A 13452-nucleotide genomic window follows, 5' to 3' on the forward strand; every position below is an offset into this window, starting at 1 on the left:
ACCTTGTTAGACTTGACACAATCTGCCTATGGATTAGATGTGGGATTGGGAATGACACCAAAGTTTTGGGCTTAAAAAAAAATTATGAATGTCTTGTACAGAGAAGATTTTGTAAGAAGTAGATTGAGAGTGGGGAGATTAGGGGCTATTTTGAACATTTGAGTTTAAAATATCTATAATATCTACCTTACATTGACATGCTAACTAGGCAGTGGATATGAATCTGGGGTTCAGGGGAGAGAGGTCTGCTGGAGTAATATATTTGGGAGTCATTAATGTGTAGATGGTATTTTAAAATGTAAGAGTGGAGGCTATCTATCACTGTAAAGTGTTAGCAGTAGTATTTTCAGAAAAATGCAAGTTTGGGGGTTGGGTCCAAGAGCTCCACAAAAACTGGTGGCTCATTGGTAAAGAATCCACCTGCCAGGCAGGAGACAGGATCTCTGGGTTGGGAAGATTCCCCTGGAGAAGGAAACAGCAACCCACTCCAGTATTCTTGCCTGGGAAATCCCATGGACAGAGGAGCCTTGCGGGCTACAGTCTGTGGGGTCACAAAAGAATAAGACACGACTTAGGGACTAAACAAGTTATCTTGTCTAAGCTCACTCTGCTCGCTTTACAACAGGCCAATGAATTGCAGAGGAGGGGGATGAGACAAGGAATACAACTTTATTCTGAGAGGTGACGGACAGAGAAGATGGCAGACTAATATCTCAAAATAACCATCTTGGGGTTTGGATACCAGGTTCTTTTATTGATCAGAGATGGGGGGAGGTGAGGAAACAAAATAAAAAAGCCATTAATCTTGCAGCTGTCTCCTAGAATGGGAGGCCTCAGGCAGGGTATATGTTCCTCCTTCCTGCCATCTAGAGGTGGACAGGTCTCTGAACAAAGGCATTTTAACAGGCAGAAGGGCATGATTCTCTGAGGTAAGCCATTATGTATGATTATAATAACAAAAGCAAGGAAAAGCAAGTCAAAGACAGTTCCAACAGATTGGCTTTTCCCTGCAATAGCAGCAGCAGCAAAAGCAGGTGCTGGACTCAACAATGCAAAGGCAGGGATGAGCCAACCAGATACAGTAAATCATTTTGCTCTGATGAAACAAAAATACAGAGCCAGAAGGTATTAAAAAAAATGCAGTCAGTAAGGAAGGGCTTTCAGGCTGGCCGGGTGGCTAGTCAAGAGCTGAGAACGCGAGGGTTCAAAAGACAAGCTTTGGCGTTAACAACGGACAGCTGCAGTTAAGTTTCTTTCACGTACACAAAACCGACCAATTTCTCCTACCATAGAGCATGTCATTCTGCTGGTACAACAGGCATCTCGTTTCCAAGAAGGAGAGAAAGCATTGCCTCCTACCGCAAAGGCACTTAGCAGCCAAGCCAGCCCTCGCGGAGGGCACTTGAGCTCTAAAGTGGGACAGGCTCGGAGGGGAGAAGGGAGGCTGCTAAGGCGAGTTCAGGCGTAGAATCTCGATGGGCGTGTGTGTTCTGCGCTGAATTCTGACAGAATGGAAGAACCTTGGCTTAAAGACAAGGCAAAGCGTCATTTAAAGACAGTGGAAGGACTAAGGTTAGTGGAAACTCAAGGACAAAAAGCACTGAGACTTTTGAGCTGGCGGCAGGGCTGAAGGCACTGCGAACGACCCTCCCCTACCACATCCTCCGGCACCAAGGACCCTGAAGGACCAATAAGTGAGGAGGCGGAGGGGGCGGAAAAAGGCCGACTCACCAGGCACCTTTAAGGTCCTGATGCTGAGAGCAGCGTCAGCCAGCGCCTATCTCCCTCTCACCGGCTAACTCGGCTCGGGAGTGGTTCCTTCTGGGGCAAAACCCTGGCCTGGTTTTTAAACCGGAAGGTGCCGGAAAGCTGGTCTATCCGCTCCTCGAACTTCCGGGGCGCGGAGCCGGTGGAGTCAGAGCGGAAGACCCCCGCCGCGAGGGACGTTCCGGTCGCAAAAAAAGGGGCGGTGCCTGCGCGCACCAACCAATCACAGCAGATGCTTTCACGTGGCCAGCACTGGCCAATAGGCGACCGCGTCGGTAGCGGCGGGGAAATTCAAACGTGTGTGTGGAGAGGGGCTGGAGTTTCCATCTTTTCTTCTCAGCTCCGCTTTTCCGTGGAGAGGCCTACCTTGGCGGCGAACGGAGGGGCGGAGGCGGCCGGGGTCTGTGGGCGCTTGAGCCGAGCCGCGCGGGCCGGTGAGCTGTGGTGACGAGGCGGGAGGTCCCCGAGCCTGGCAGAGGACGTGGGGTGCGGCTCACAGGCCGGAGGGGGAGGGACGGGCCCGCTGTCCCCCGCCGGTCCTCCTGTTAGTGCCGGCGGTTTATTTGTCGAGGACTCAGGAGGCGAGAGGTAGATGTATGGACTTGGCTGGGAGAAGGGGCCTGCTAGGGCCTCTGCGGGAGACTCCTCTTCTTGTGTGGTGTTTTAGAACCGGGAGAGGAGCCGGTGGCCGTGGTTCTGACAGTTACCTTTGGGGCCTGGCTTCAGGGGGTGATACCAGGCACCCGCTTTGTCGCTTCTTTTCATTAACTATACTCGAGGTCGGGGGCGGCGTTGATATCAGTGACCCTGGGTTACTGGATTGATGGGTGTGAGAATCATCACAAAGATGACATTGACGGGAAGAAAGGCTGCCGACTCTTTGTGGACTAAACAAACATCAACACCGTGGAGATGGAATAAGTAATCAGTACTGTACAAATACTGTAGATTCTCGGTATGGGAATGATTAAGGTAGCACATCACCTTTCTGCCAGATATACAGAAGAATAAGCCTGCTGATATCCCATTTGTGAATAAAGGGCTGTGATGTTGTATGTATTCTGCTTTGTAACCACTTGCAACGTGCAAGTTTACTGACATAAAGCAGGTGAATAAAGGAATGGTTTTTATCATTGTCGAGAGGATTTTTTATGCCTATATGTTTCTACCAGAATCCAAGCAAATATACTATCACATTTTTTAAAAAAAAGACTGAATTTGCAGATGGCCCAGAGAAAATAATTATGGAAAAAGAGTGAAAGGAAGGCATAGAAAAAAGTTTGAAAGGGGGCAGCAACTTCCCTGTTGTGCAATGCCTTTTTGAAGTTCTGGTGGAAAGAAGGAGTGTACTGAATACTTACCTGTTGGAAACCTTGCTGGACAGATTACAAAGACATGCAATTGTTTTTGTGCACATAGCTTCCCAAATACCACCCTGATAATATCTGTGTTGAAATGTGTTCGTTTAACTAATGTTTTAGTCTCCTGGGTTCTGAAAGGCTAGTTGCAACATCTTTTTTTTAAATGCTAGTTAAAGTAGGAATTATGAATAGTTCGATTTTTTTTTTTCCCTTAGAAATGGAGGCTGAGGAGTTAAGTGGCAAAGAGTTGACAATTGATTCCATAATGAACAAAGTGAGAGATATTAAAAATAAATTTAAAAATGAAGATCTTACTGACGAGCTAAGCTTGACTAAAGCCTCCACTGATACTACAGGTGAGTTGCGTTGTTTTGAGTGCCCTCTGAGGTAGAGGAAGGAACTGTTAACTGATTGATGCTCACCAATGACAGCACAAACATTTTATGTTTTAATCCTTTTGTGTGAAAATAGTTCCACAATTTTCCACTTTCTTAAAAAAGGAAACAACACTATTTATTACAGTGTGCTCAAAGGTGGTTTTCTTCCTCTTCCATTGTTGGCAGCTGTCATTTCTGCTCATATGCTTGCCATCAATAGGTACTCCTCCCCCCCCCACATTTTGCTGCAATCTGAGAAAGCCTCACTAATTACACCTTAATAAAACGGTGTATAAATGTAAGGCTAACCACACAGTATATGATTTGAAGAACCTTTCTGTTACTCTCCCAGCACTCTCCCAGCCTTTCTTGCCTGTTCTCCTTTGCTCGTTCTGTTTCAGCGGGAGCAGCTTCCCTACTGTGTCTCCTGTGTGCCAGACCAACCCCTACCCCAGTACCTTTGTTCTTGCTTTCTGCCCACTCTTAAACCTTCTTCAGGTTTTTGCTCACATGTCTTCTCAGCAAGGCCCTCTCTAATCCATTTATTTATTTAATTAAACTTTTTTATTTTGAATTGGGGTATAGCTGATTAACAATGTTGTGATAGTTTCAGGTGGACAGCAAAAGGGCTTAGCCACACATACACATGTATCCTTTTTCTCTCAAACTCCCCTACCGTCCAGGCTGCAGCATAATATTGAGCAGAATTCTGCTTGCTATAAGGTAGGTCCTAACCCACCTATTGAAAATAGCAACCTACTGTATTATTTTTCTCCACTGCAGTAGTCGCCTCATATCTCCTTTGTTGTTGTTCAGTCACCAAGTCATGTTCAATTCTTCGCTACCCTGTGGACTGCTTCCCTGTCCCTCACCATCTCACTGAGTTTGCCCAAGTTCATGTCATATCTCCTTTACTCATTTGTTGTCTGTCTACTCCACTAGGATGTGAGCTCCATGAGGGCATGGTTTTTATCAGTGGTGCTCTATCTACAGAACTAAGAATGGTTCCTGGCAAGTAGTGGGTACTTAAAATATTTTTTGAATGATGAATGAGTGAAAATACCCAAAGTTTAATGTCCTAGTTTTATGAAAAGTATTAGCTCAGAAGCTGAACTCTTTATATTAGGTTGTTGAAAAAGTCACCTTTAGATAAGTTTTGTTTTATTTATAGTAACCATTCAATGGATGAAGGATTGGAAAGCAAAGGCAAAAACCTATCCATATAAATAGTCAAAATGGCAGGTCATATTCCTTGAAACAACTTAGGAACTTATCATTTTGGTGTTAAGCAAATTTTTTAATGGTGATAGAATAAACACATACTTTATTTTGTGTATTTAAGTAGCACCATTGAAGGTTATGGCTTCCCTGGTGACTCAGTGGTAAAGAATCTGCCTGCCAATGCAGGAGATGTGAATTCGATCCCCGGGTCAGAAAGATCCCCTGGAGAAGGAAATGGCAACGTACTCCAGTATTCTTGCCTGGGAAATCCCATGGACAGAGGAGCCTGGTGGGCTACAGTCCATGGGGTCACAAAAGAGTCGGACATGACTTAACAATAAAGCTTATTTACAACAGGGTAGATGAGTCTTTATTTAAAACCCTTAGCTTGCTCAAAACTGTGAATATGTAACATGTTGATAAGTGGGATATAAGACATTATAATACCGAGTAAGGTTAAACCTGGTTTCTAGATGAGAAGAATTTACCTATTTACCATGCTGCAAGGTAATGCATGTTTAGCTCAAATGACTGCTGACATAATAGAGACAGGAAGTTCTGAACAGAGAGAGCACAGTGCATGAGAAATACATCTGCATTTTTAAAGACTTTTTAAGAAAACTTGAAGACAAATTTGTTAGGGAAGTGATGGGAAATGAAACTGGAAAGTGAAGTTAAGATCAGAATAGATTATGGGTAAAAACAAAGTTCTGAATCTGTTTTAGTAAAAAGCAAAAGCAGTAATTTTGTTTGTAAAAGCAAATATTTAGCCCTCGTTGAAGGTAACTGAAACTAATAGAAGGGATGATAAGTTTCTCTAAATTTAATAATGTTTAGTAATGACTAAAGTAACCTGACAAGGACACTGACATTAAATCATGTTGTCTTTTAAAATCTGTTAACACCAAAGAAAATTAAAAATAAATTACAATGTGAAAATTATGGAGAAACGTGGGTAACTTGCAAGGAGAAGACAATGACCATATGAGTTGCTTATCTTCTGTAAACTGGTTTTGATTGATTGAAAAGTAAATTGAGGAATATGGAGATAATATTGGATGGATAAGGTTGTAAAGAAGGTTATGTTAGGGCTAGGACGATATGTTTCTAAATTTTTAATAAGTCATTGATGAAGAATTTTCCAGGAAAGTTGGTACTGGTGGTGGTAGGAGAGGCTTAGGTTTTCTTTGACTTGTTAGGATGCTAAAATGAAATTAGGCTGCTACAGGATAGCTTTCTTAGACTGCATATGGTATTTTAAAGCTACTCATAAACATTTCCAAATTCTCTTTTCTTCAAAATATGCAGCTTTTTACAGTAAAACATACCCTCTTAAAAGATATATACTCAGTAAATGTTTATATTTACATGAATTGTTAAAGTTTAAAAAATATTTTAACGAGTTTGTGTGCATTTGTACTGAGAGTATAAATGATTACCTGTAATTTGAAAGAAAAGTGCAATTTGGTATTTGTTTTTTGACTTTCATTTTTTGCTATATTTTGTCCCTTATTCAGATAACTCAGGAACTGTTAACCAAATAATGATGATGGCCAACAACCCAGAGGATTGGTTGAATTTGTTGCTCAAACTGGAGAAAAACAGTGTCCCTTTAAATGATGCCCTTTTAAATAAATTGATTGGTCGTTACAACCAAGCAATTGAAGCACTTCCTCCAGATAAATATGGCCAAAATGAGAGTTTTGCTAGGATTCAAGTGAGATTTGCTGAACTAAAAGCGTAAGTATTAGCATTTTAACTGTATTCAGCTAACTACATTACATAATACAAAACTACATCACCAAAAGGTAAAATGAAAACATGTTGTCAGAACTACTTGTAAGTTTAATATTTTTTTTACCAAGTCTTTTTGTTTATAATTAACAAGTGAACTTGTAAACTTTCTTTACAATGTACATATTTCCACAAAAATTACATACTCTAGACTCCACCTAAAAAAATTTAAAAATTAACTTATTTAATTTTACAGACAGAAAACAATATTCTGTGTCTTCTGGAAAATAGGATGAGGAGTTATCAAACAGGCAACTGTGTTCTTTTTCTTAAAACTTAACTCTGAAATCTTTATTTCAGTATTCAAGAGCCAGACGATGCACGTGACTACTTCCAAATGGCCAGAGCAAACTGCAAGAAATTTGCTTTCGTGCATATATCTTTTGCACAGTTTGAACTATCACAAGGTAATCTGAAAATGTCAAGTCCAGATTTTAAGTAAAAGATAACTTCCTATTGTAATTTAAATCATGTGTGTGAAATAGAAATAATGAGGCAAAAGGCATGAAAGTTGATCAGATGAAAATTCAGGGAAGGATGCTACCTGAATGTAAGTGTACGAAATATTTGTTATACCAGTTTCACTTGCACATTACACAAGTTAAACTGTTTGACATGAGTTGTTACCAGAAGTGAGAAATTGCTTGTTTGCTTATAAATAAAATGTGTGAGCCTTGGAATAAATATTTTTGCCTGAGACTTTAAAATTTTTTTCCTAGGTTCAAAGAATATGTATCTGAGGAGTAAAGGTTGCTGCATTAAAATGACTGTTATTTTTTACTTTGTTAGGTAATTTCAAAAAAAGTAAGCAACTTCTTCATAAAGCTGTGGAATGTGGAGCAGCGCCACTTGAAATGCTGGAAATTGCCATTCAGAATTTGAACCTTCAGAAAAAGCAGCTGCTTTCAGAGGAGGAAAGGAAGAGTTTATCTGGTAAATATGTTTGTGTGTGCTAATACTTTTCTGTGGTGTTTAGTCCTGCCAAAAAAGGATTCAGGATAATATTCTATAGAAAAATATTGTTTATTTAGAATGATCAAAGTCTAAGATTAAGTTTTAGATGTAAAGGCGGTGAGACTTGCAGAAGTAACAAAGTCATTACTCTCTTACTGGCATTTTTTTTTCCCCTACTCAAACTAATTAGTAACACATTAAAACAACTCAGTAAAAACAGTAAGGTCCCGGACTCCCCTGGTGGTCTGGAGATTGAGACTTCTGCTTCCACTGCAGGGATACAGGTTCAATCCCTGGTAGGGGAACTAGGATCCCATATGCCACAAAGCATGGCAAAAAATAAGTAAATTAAAATTTTCATCTACAAAAAAAAAAATACACTTTAAAATAAAGCAATAAGGTCCCAATGTATAGCACAGGGAACTATATTCGATATATGTAATAAATAGTAATGGAAAAGAACATGAAAAGATATATATATATATATATATGTATGTATGTGTAATTTAATTACTTTGCTGTACACCGAAAACTGACACAACATTGTAAATCAACTGTATTTCAATTAAGAAAACAAACAGGGACTCCCCTGGTGGTCCAGTGGTTAAGAATCTGCCCTGTAATGCAGGGGACCCAGGTTCCATCCCTGGTTAGGGAGTTAAGATCCCACATACTGTGGGGCTTTTAAGCCTGTGAGCTTCAGGTACTGAGCCCTGGGCGCTCTGGAGCCCGCACACCGCAAGGGAAGATCCTGCATGACGTAGTGAGGATCCCGCATGTCGTAAGGAAGACCCAAGGCAGCCAAATAACTAACAAACCAAACAAACTTGATCTAAGCAAGCGAATCACCTTTTGCTGTTAGAAATAAGGCACATGCCTTTACTCTGGGTAAGTTCAGTTCAGTTCAGTCGCTCAGTCCGACTCTTTGCGACCCCATGAATCGCAGCACGCCAGGCCTCCCTGTCCATCACCAACTCCCGGAGTTCACCCACTCACGTCCATCGAGTCAGTGATGCCATCCAGACATCTCATCCACTGTCGTCCCCTTCTCCTGCCCCCAATCCCTCCCAGCATCAGAGTCTTTTCCAATGAGTCAACTCTTCGCATGAGGTGGCCAAAGTACTGGAGTTTCAGCTTTAGCATCATACCTTCCAAAGAAATCCCAGGGCTGATCTCCTTCAGAATGGACTGGTTGGATCTCCTTGCAGTCCAAGGGACTCTCAAGAGTCTTCTCTAACACCACAGTTCAAAAGCGTCAATTCTTCAGTGCTCAGCCTTCTTCACAGTCCAACTCTCACATCCATACATGACCACAGGAAAAACCATAGCCTTGACTAGACGAACCTTTGTTAGCAAAGTAATGTCTCTGCTTTTGAATATGCTATCTAGATTGGTCATAACCTTCCTTCCAAGGAGTAAGCGTCTTTTAATTTCATAGCTGCAATCACCATCTGCAGTGATTTTGGAGCCCCCAAAAATAAAGTCTGACACTGTTTCCCCATCTATTTCCCATGAAGTGATGGGACCAGATGCCATGATCTTAGTTTTCTGAATGTTGAGCTTTAAGCCAACTTTTTCACTCTCCACTGTCACTTTCATCAAGAGGCTTTTTAGTTCCTCTTCACTTTCTGCCGTAAGGGTGGTAAACAGTTATGTAATTATGAAACAATTATGAAGTATCGTTGGAGAATTAGCATCACAGCATCTTCATATCTGAATATCTTATTTAGGGACAAATATTTACTATGAATTGACTTTTAAAGTATTATTTATGAGTTTGTTTTGTGTGTGTATTCCTTATGTCTTTACAAATTTAATTACAGTTTCAAAATGTTTACAGCATCTACAGTATCAAGTGCGCAAGAACCATTTCCCAGTACACTTGGACATTTACAGAATAGGAACATTAGTTGTGATTCTAAAGGACAGACTACTAAAGCCCGGTTCTTATATGGGTAAGGAAACTGAATTCATTTTTTAAATATTCATCATAAATTTATATTATGTATCATCTGCATATATGTTTTCATGTTATAATAGTGTTTAGCAGTTGATGAAAATGCTTGTATCATATTATTCTTTTAAAAATCGGTTTTTCTTTTTTTTCTTTAGAGAGAACATCCCCCCTCAAGACACAGAGATAGGCTTTCGAAATCCCTTGAAACAAACAAGCAAGGCTAAACGGGTAAGTTATTTTTTACTTTGATTAAAGCAGAAGTGGTGAGGTCTATGCTTATTTCCTTGTTAGTTACTTAATCTTCCAAAACATTTTTAGTCATGCCCATTTGGAAGAGTCCCAGTTAACCTTCTAAGTAGCCCGGATTCCCATGAGAAGATGGATGTTTCAGTTGCACCACATTTTACTAAAAGGTATGTTTGAGTTTTAACTTTCGTTTTCAAAACTTGAAGACTGATGGCAAAATGATTATAAAGTCTCTTACTACATAAAAGTGGTTACGAGTACATTTTTATTTAGAATGAGGAGCGAGTGGGAAATACGACTTTATTTTGCTTTTTTTCTCATTAAAAATATTCATTAGAGCAACTGTTTAAAAGTTAGGAGACATAGAAGAAAAAGTATTGTTAATATGAAGCTTACAGGACTATGCACAGACTAGCCCAGCAGTAAAAACTCATGACGTTTGAATCGCTTATGGTAGCCTCTATGGTAAGACACTCTAGTGTGTGTGTAAGTGTCCACTGGGGGTGGGAAGTCTGAAAACAATTTTCTTTGCAGCTAGTTCAAGGAAAAAGCAGCTATTGGTAGGAAAAATGATTAACTCACTCATTTGCTTCTGAGCCTAGGGCTTTAAGAAGTGGGGCAGGGTAGGTAGAGATGAAATATTGTCCACCACATCTGAAGTGTTCTCCTTCCTTCAGTTTGAAAAATGAGAATCTCATAATCCAGCTTAGCTAAGGGTCTTCATTTTTCTGGTGTATTTTTAACTCTAACCACTGTTCATAACATTATTTCTAATGGAAAAGACTCCTGGATTCCACAGAATCATTTTGCCAGTAAACTTATACAGATAAAACATTGTTTTTAGCTGGTGTCTTCTTTACTTAAATGCTTATTATACTTAAGGTTTGACTGAATATTGATATTAAAGAGCATTTTGGATGTCAAGGTTAAGCTCTAAAAATCTTATGAGGTGGCTATTTTCTGGTTATCTTCAAGTACTAGCTCAAGATTAAAGGAAACTTTCTCCACTCCAAAAAAAAATAAGAACAAAAACAGCCATTTTCTTGGTGCTTGTATTGATACACTGAGCTAGGCACTGTGGAGGCCCATAGGAGGGTCTACACACTAGTTCTTATCCTTAAAGCTATTTACAACCTGAAATGTAGTTTAATCTACACACTGCTGTTTCCTTATTCTTTCCCATATTCATGCCTTGATTCCAGCTTTAACCTAACTTTAAAATGAAAAAGATTAAATGACTTTGCTAATTCTAAAAAATAATAGTAATAAAATGAAAAAGATAATACCCTGAATACCCTGAAATGATTGATTTCAAATTAAACAATTGTTTTGTTTCATGGTAACAGACATATCTCTGGGTCAGAGTGCCGAGATACAATCACACCTGGATGTAAATCAAGTGGAAATGATTCCAGCGAATTGAGACATTTAAAGGTTTTTCCATTTTCAAATCTTTATCTGGAGCAAGGGTTCCTGACCAGGGTTCATGGAGCTTTTTCTGGGGAAGGGATCCATGGTTTATGTATCTCCAACAGTGTTCCTAAAACCCCAGGAGAGGTCGGGCCACTAATGGGAAGTGATACAGAAGTCCTAAACTGTTTCTCCTCAGTGGAAGTGGGAGGGCAAGGAATGACCGTCTTCTGTTGAAGTACTATTTATTATATAGTGTTTAAGCAGGTTAGTTGGCCTGGGTTTGGGAATAATGGGGCAAGCTTTTGTTTCTTGGTGTGTTGAATCATATGATCTGACAGAGCAAATTAGACAAAAATGAGAGGGTGTCTTTGTGGTGGGGCAGAGGTGAGGGCTTTAAGATACTCAATCCTGACATCCTGATATGGCAGACATGTGAACTTCCAAGACAGGAAGTAGCTTTAGTCCCTGATGCACTGATTTTTAGGGGTTATACTGTTCTTATTGAAGTTCATTTAGACCCTTGGCATCATAATGTGGGTCTTTTCAGTTTTACATTTTTTGTAATTTCTCTCTCTCTTTCGTGATGTATCCTTTTAAATGAGTTTAACTAATTTACAGCTATCTTAGGGAATAGCACATAGTTGTGTCAGGAGTTTACTTTTGGGATTTAGAATAAGCACTGTCTTAGACTTCTATAAATCTTAATTTTGACCAATGTTGTTATTTTTGGTGATAAAATGATATAGTAACAAAATAGTGAAGCATGTTTTATGTTGAATTTAAGCTTTCTAACCTCTCTTTTTAAGTGAATATGCCTTATCATTTGATAATATGTCTACTGAAAGCAAATTGGCCAAATCTATCATTATGGCCATTCCCATTGCTCTAGTCAATAATTCAAGAAGTTATTTTTGCTTGTGAGTCTACATATAATTATTTTCCTAGCAGTCTTTTCATATAGATGAGACTCTAGTATATTGAACACTAAGATTGGTACTACTTCTGTTTTTAAGACTTTGTCTTATATTACATCAAAATAAAATCTTACTCTATGTAGTCTGTTCAAAATGTTCGTTCCAAGGAACCTGTGATGTCAGATGAGAAGAGTTCTGAACTTATTACTGATTCAGTAACCCTGAAGAATAAAAGTGAATCAAGTTTTCTAACAAAATTAGAAGGTAAGAGTGACAAAGTAGACTACCTCTTTAATTAAGAACCACTTTGTTTCTTGTGAAAGTTGACCAGCCCCCTAAAAATTGACATGGAAGAGTAGGTCCCTTTATCTTGTGTTTCAGTTAAATTGTATAAAGTATATGAAAAGTATTCAATTCTATAGCAGAGGATTTGCCTAAAAGGTGTGTAAGAGAATAGAGGGAAAATTCAATGGCATTGAGTTAATTTTCTCAGTTGGCTTGAGAAGTATTTGGGAAAGTTGTATTTATATGACAAGTCTTTTCTTTCCTCTTTTGTCAAACATTTGCTTTTCCACTATATGTGTACTATGGTGGATATTCTAAGAGCATATAAATGAATGAGACAGGTTTTAGCCCTGAAAGTCCCATGTCTCAGGAAACCCTGAAAACTGGGATGCCATTATTTTGATTGGGACCATCAGCGTTCCCTGATACCTGCAGGGAATTGTTTCCAGGATCCCCCCCAGATGCTCAGATCCTAGAATGCTCAAGTCCTTTATATAAAATGATGTAGTATAGTCAGTTCTGTGGAACCTGTGGATATAAAGGACCAACTATAGATTTCTTTTCCTGATATTTGGAGGAAATGATTTTATTTTATGTTTTCATGGCATCTATTACAAACTGATATGACTGAAAAAGCATCTTTACCAAAAATACTTGTTTATAGTACTGATCTGGCACCTAATTTAATGCTAAGCGAAAGTGAAAGTGAAGTCGCTCAGTCATGTCCGACTCTTCGAGACCCCATGGACTGCAGCCTATCAGGTTCCTCCGTCCATGGGATTTTCCAGGCAAGAGTACTGGAGTGGGGTGCTATTGCCTTCTCCAAATAAGTGAATGCTTACTGAGTACCCACACTATGTTAATGGTATTTTATTATGTAGTAAAATTTGCAATCAGAAAACTACCCAAAGCATAAGAATACAGCCAAATGACATATCATTTCTTTCACGTGCATTTCTGTCAAGTATATTCAGGGTGGGGTGGTCAGGTTCACAGCAATTGTATACATTCAGCTCATCGATAGTACCAAGCAGTTTTCCAAAGTGTTGTGTTTAACCAGCACTTATATTGGCTTTTACTCCATATTCTTCCCAATCATTTTATTGTTGGTTTTTAATGTTACACATTCTGATTCTGCTAAGTAATAGTTCATTGTGGTTTTA

The 13452-nt window shown here is 39.4% G+C and overlaps 1 protein-coding gene across 18 annotated transcripts in view; it reads left to right on the plus strand.

The window, feature by feature from the left end:
• The first annotated feature begins 1560 nt into the window (after positions 1 to 1560).
• TTK (TTK protein kinase) overlaps positions 1561 to 13452 on the plus strand; it is a 74052-nt gene continuing 62160 nt past the window's right edge. For 11 of the 18 annotated variants that reach the window (XR_015132299.1, XM_086316282.1, XM_086316289.1 and 8 more), the window contains exons 1-10: positions 1561 to 2201; positions 3344 to 3484; positions 6244 to 6466; positions 6821 to 6927; positions 7310 to 7453; positions 9315 to 9429; positions 9587 to 9659; positions 9750 to 9844; positions 11024 to 11111; positions 12148 to 12268. Coding sequence is in view for 17 of the 18 variants with exons in the window: in XM_086316282.1 (XP_086172408.1) it covers positions 2000 to 2201; positions 3344 to 3484; positions 6244 to 6466; positions 6821 to 6927; positions 7310 to 7453; positions 9315 to 9429; positions 9587 to 9659; positions 9750 to 9844; positions 11024 to 11111; positions 12148 to 12268 (1309 nt within the window). In the remaining variant the exon portion in view is untranslated. The remainder of the gene's footprint in view (positions 2202 to 3343; positions 3485 to 6243; positions 6467 to 6820; positions 6928 to 7309; positions 7454 to 9314; positions 9430 to 9586; positions 9660 to 9749; positions 9845 to 11023; positions 11112 to 12147; positions 12269 to 13452) is intronic. The other 7 variants (XM_086316291.1, XM_086316299.1, XM_086316295.1 and 4 more) reach the window with 1 other exon arrangement.

Source organism: Bos grunniens, chromosome 9 (genome assembly GCF_055505025.1).
Source record: "Bos grunniens cultivar Pamir isolate PY7600 chromosome 9, Bosgru_T2T1.0, whole genome shotgun sequence".
Taxonomy (NCBI): Eukaryota; Metazoa; Chordata; class Mammalia; order Artiodactyla; family Bovidae; genus Bos; species Bos grunniens.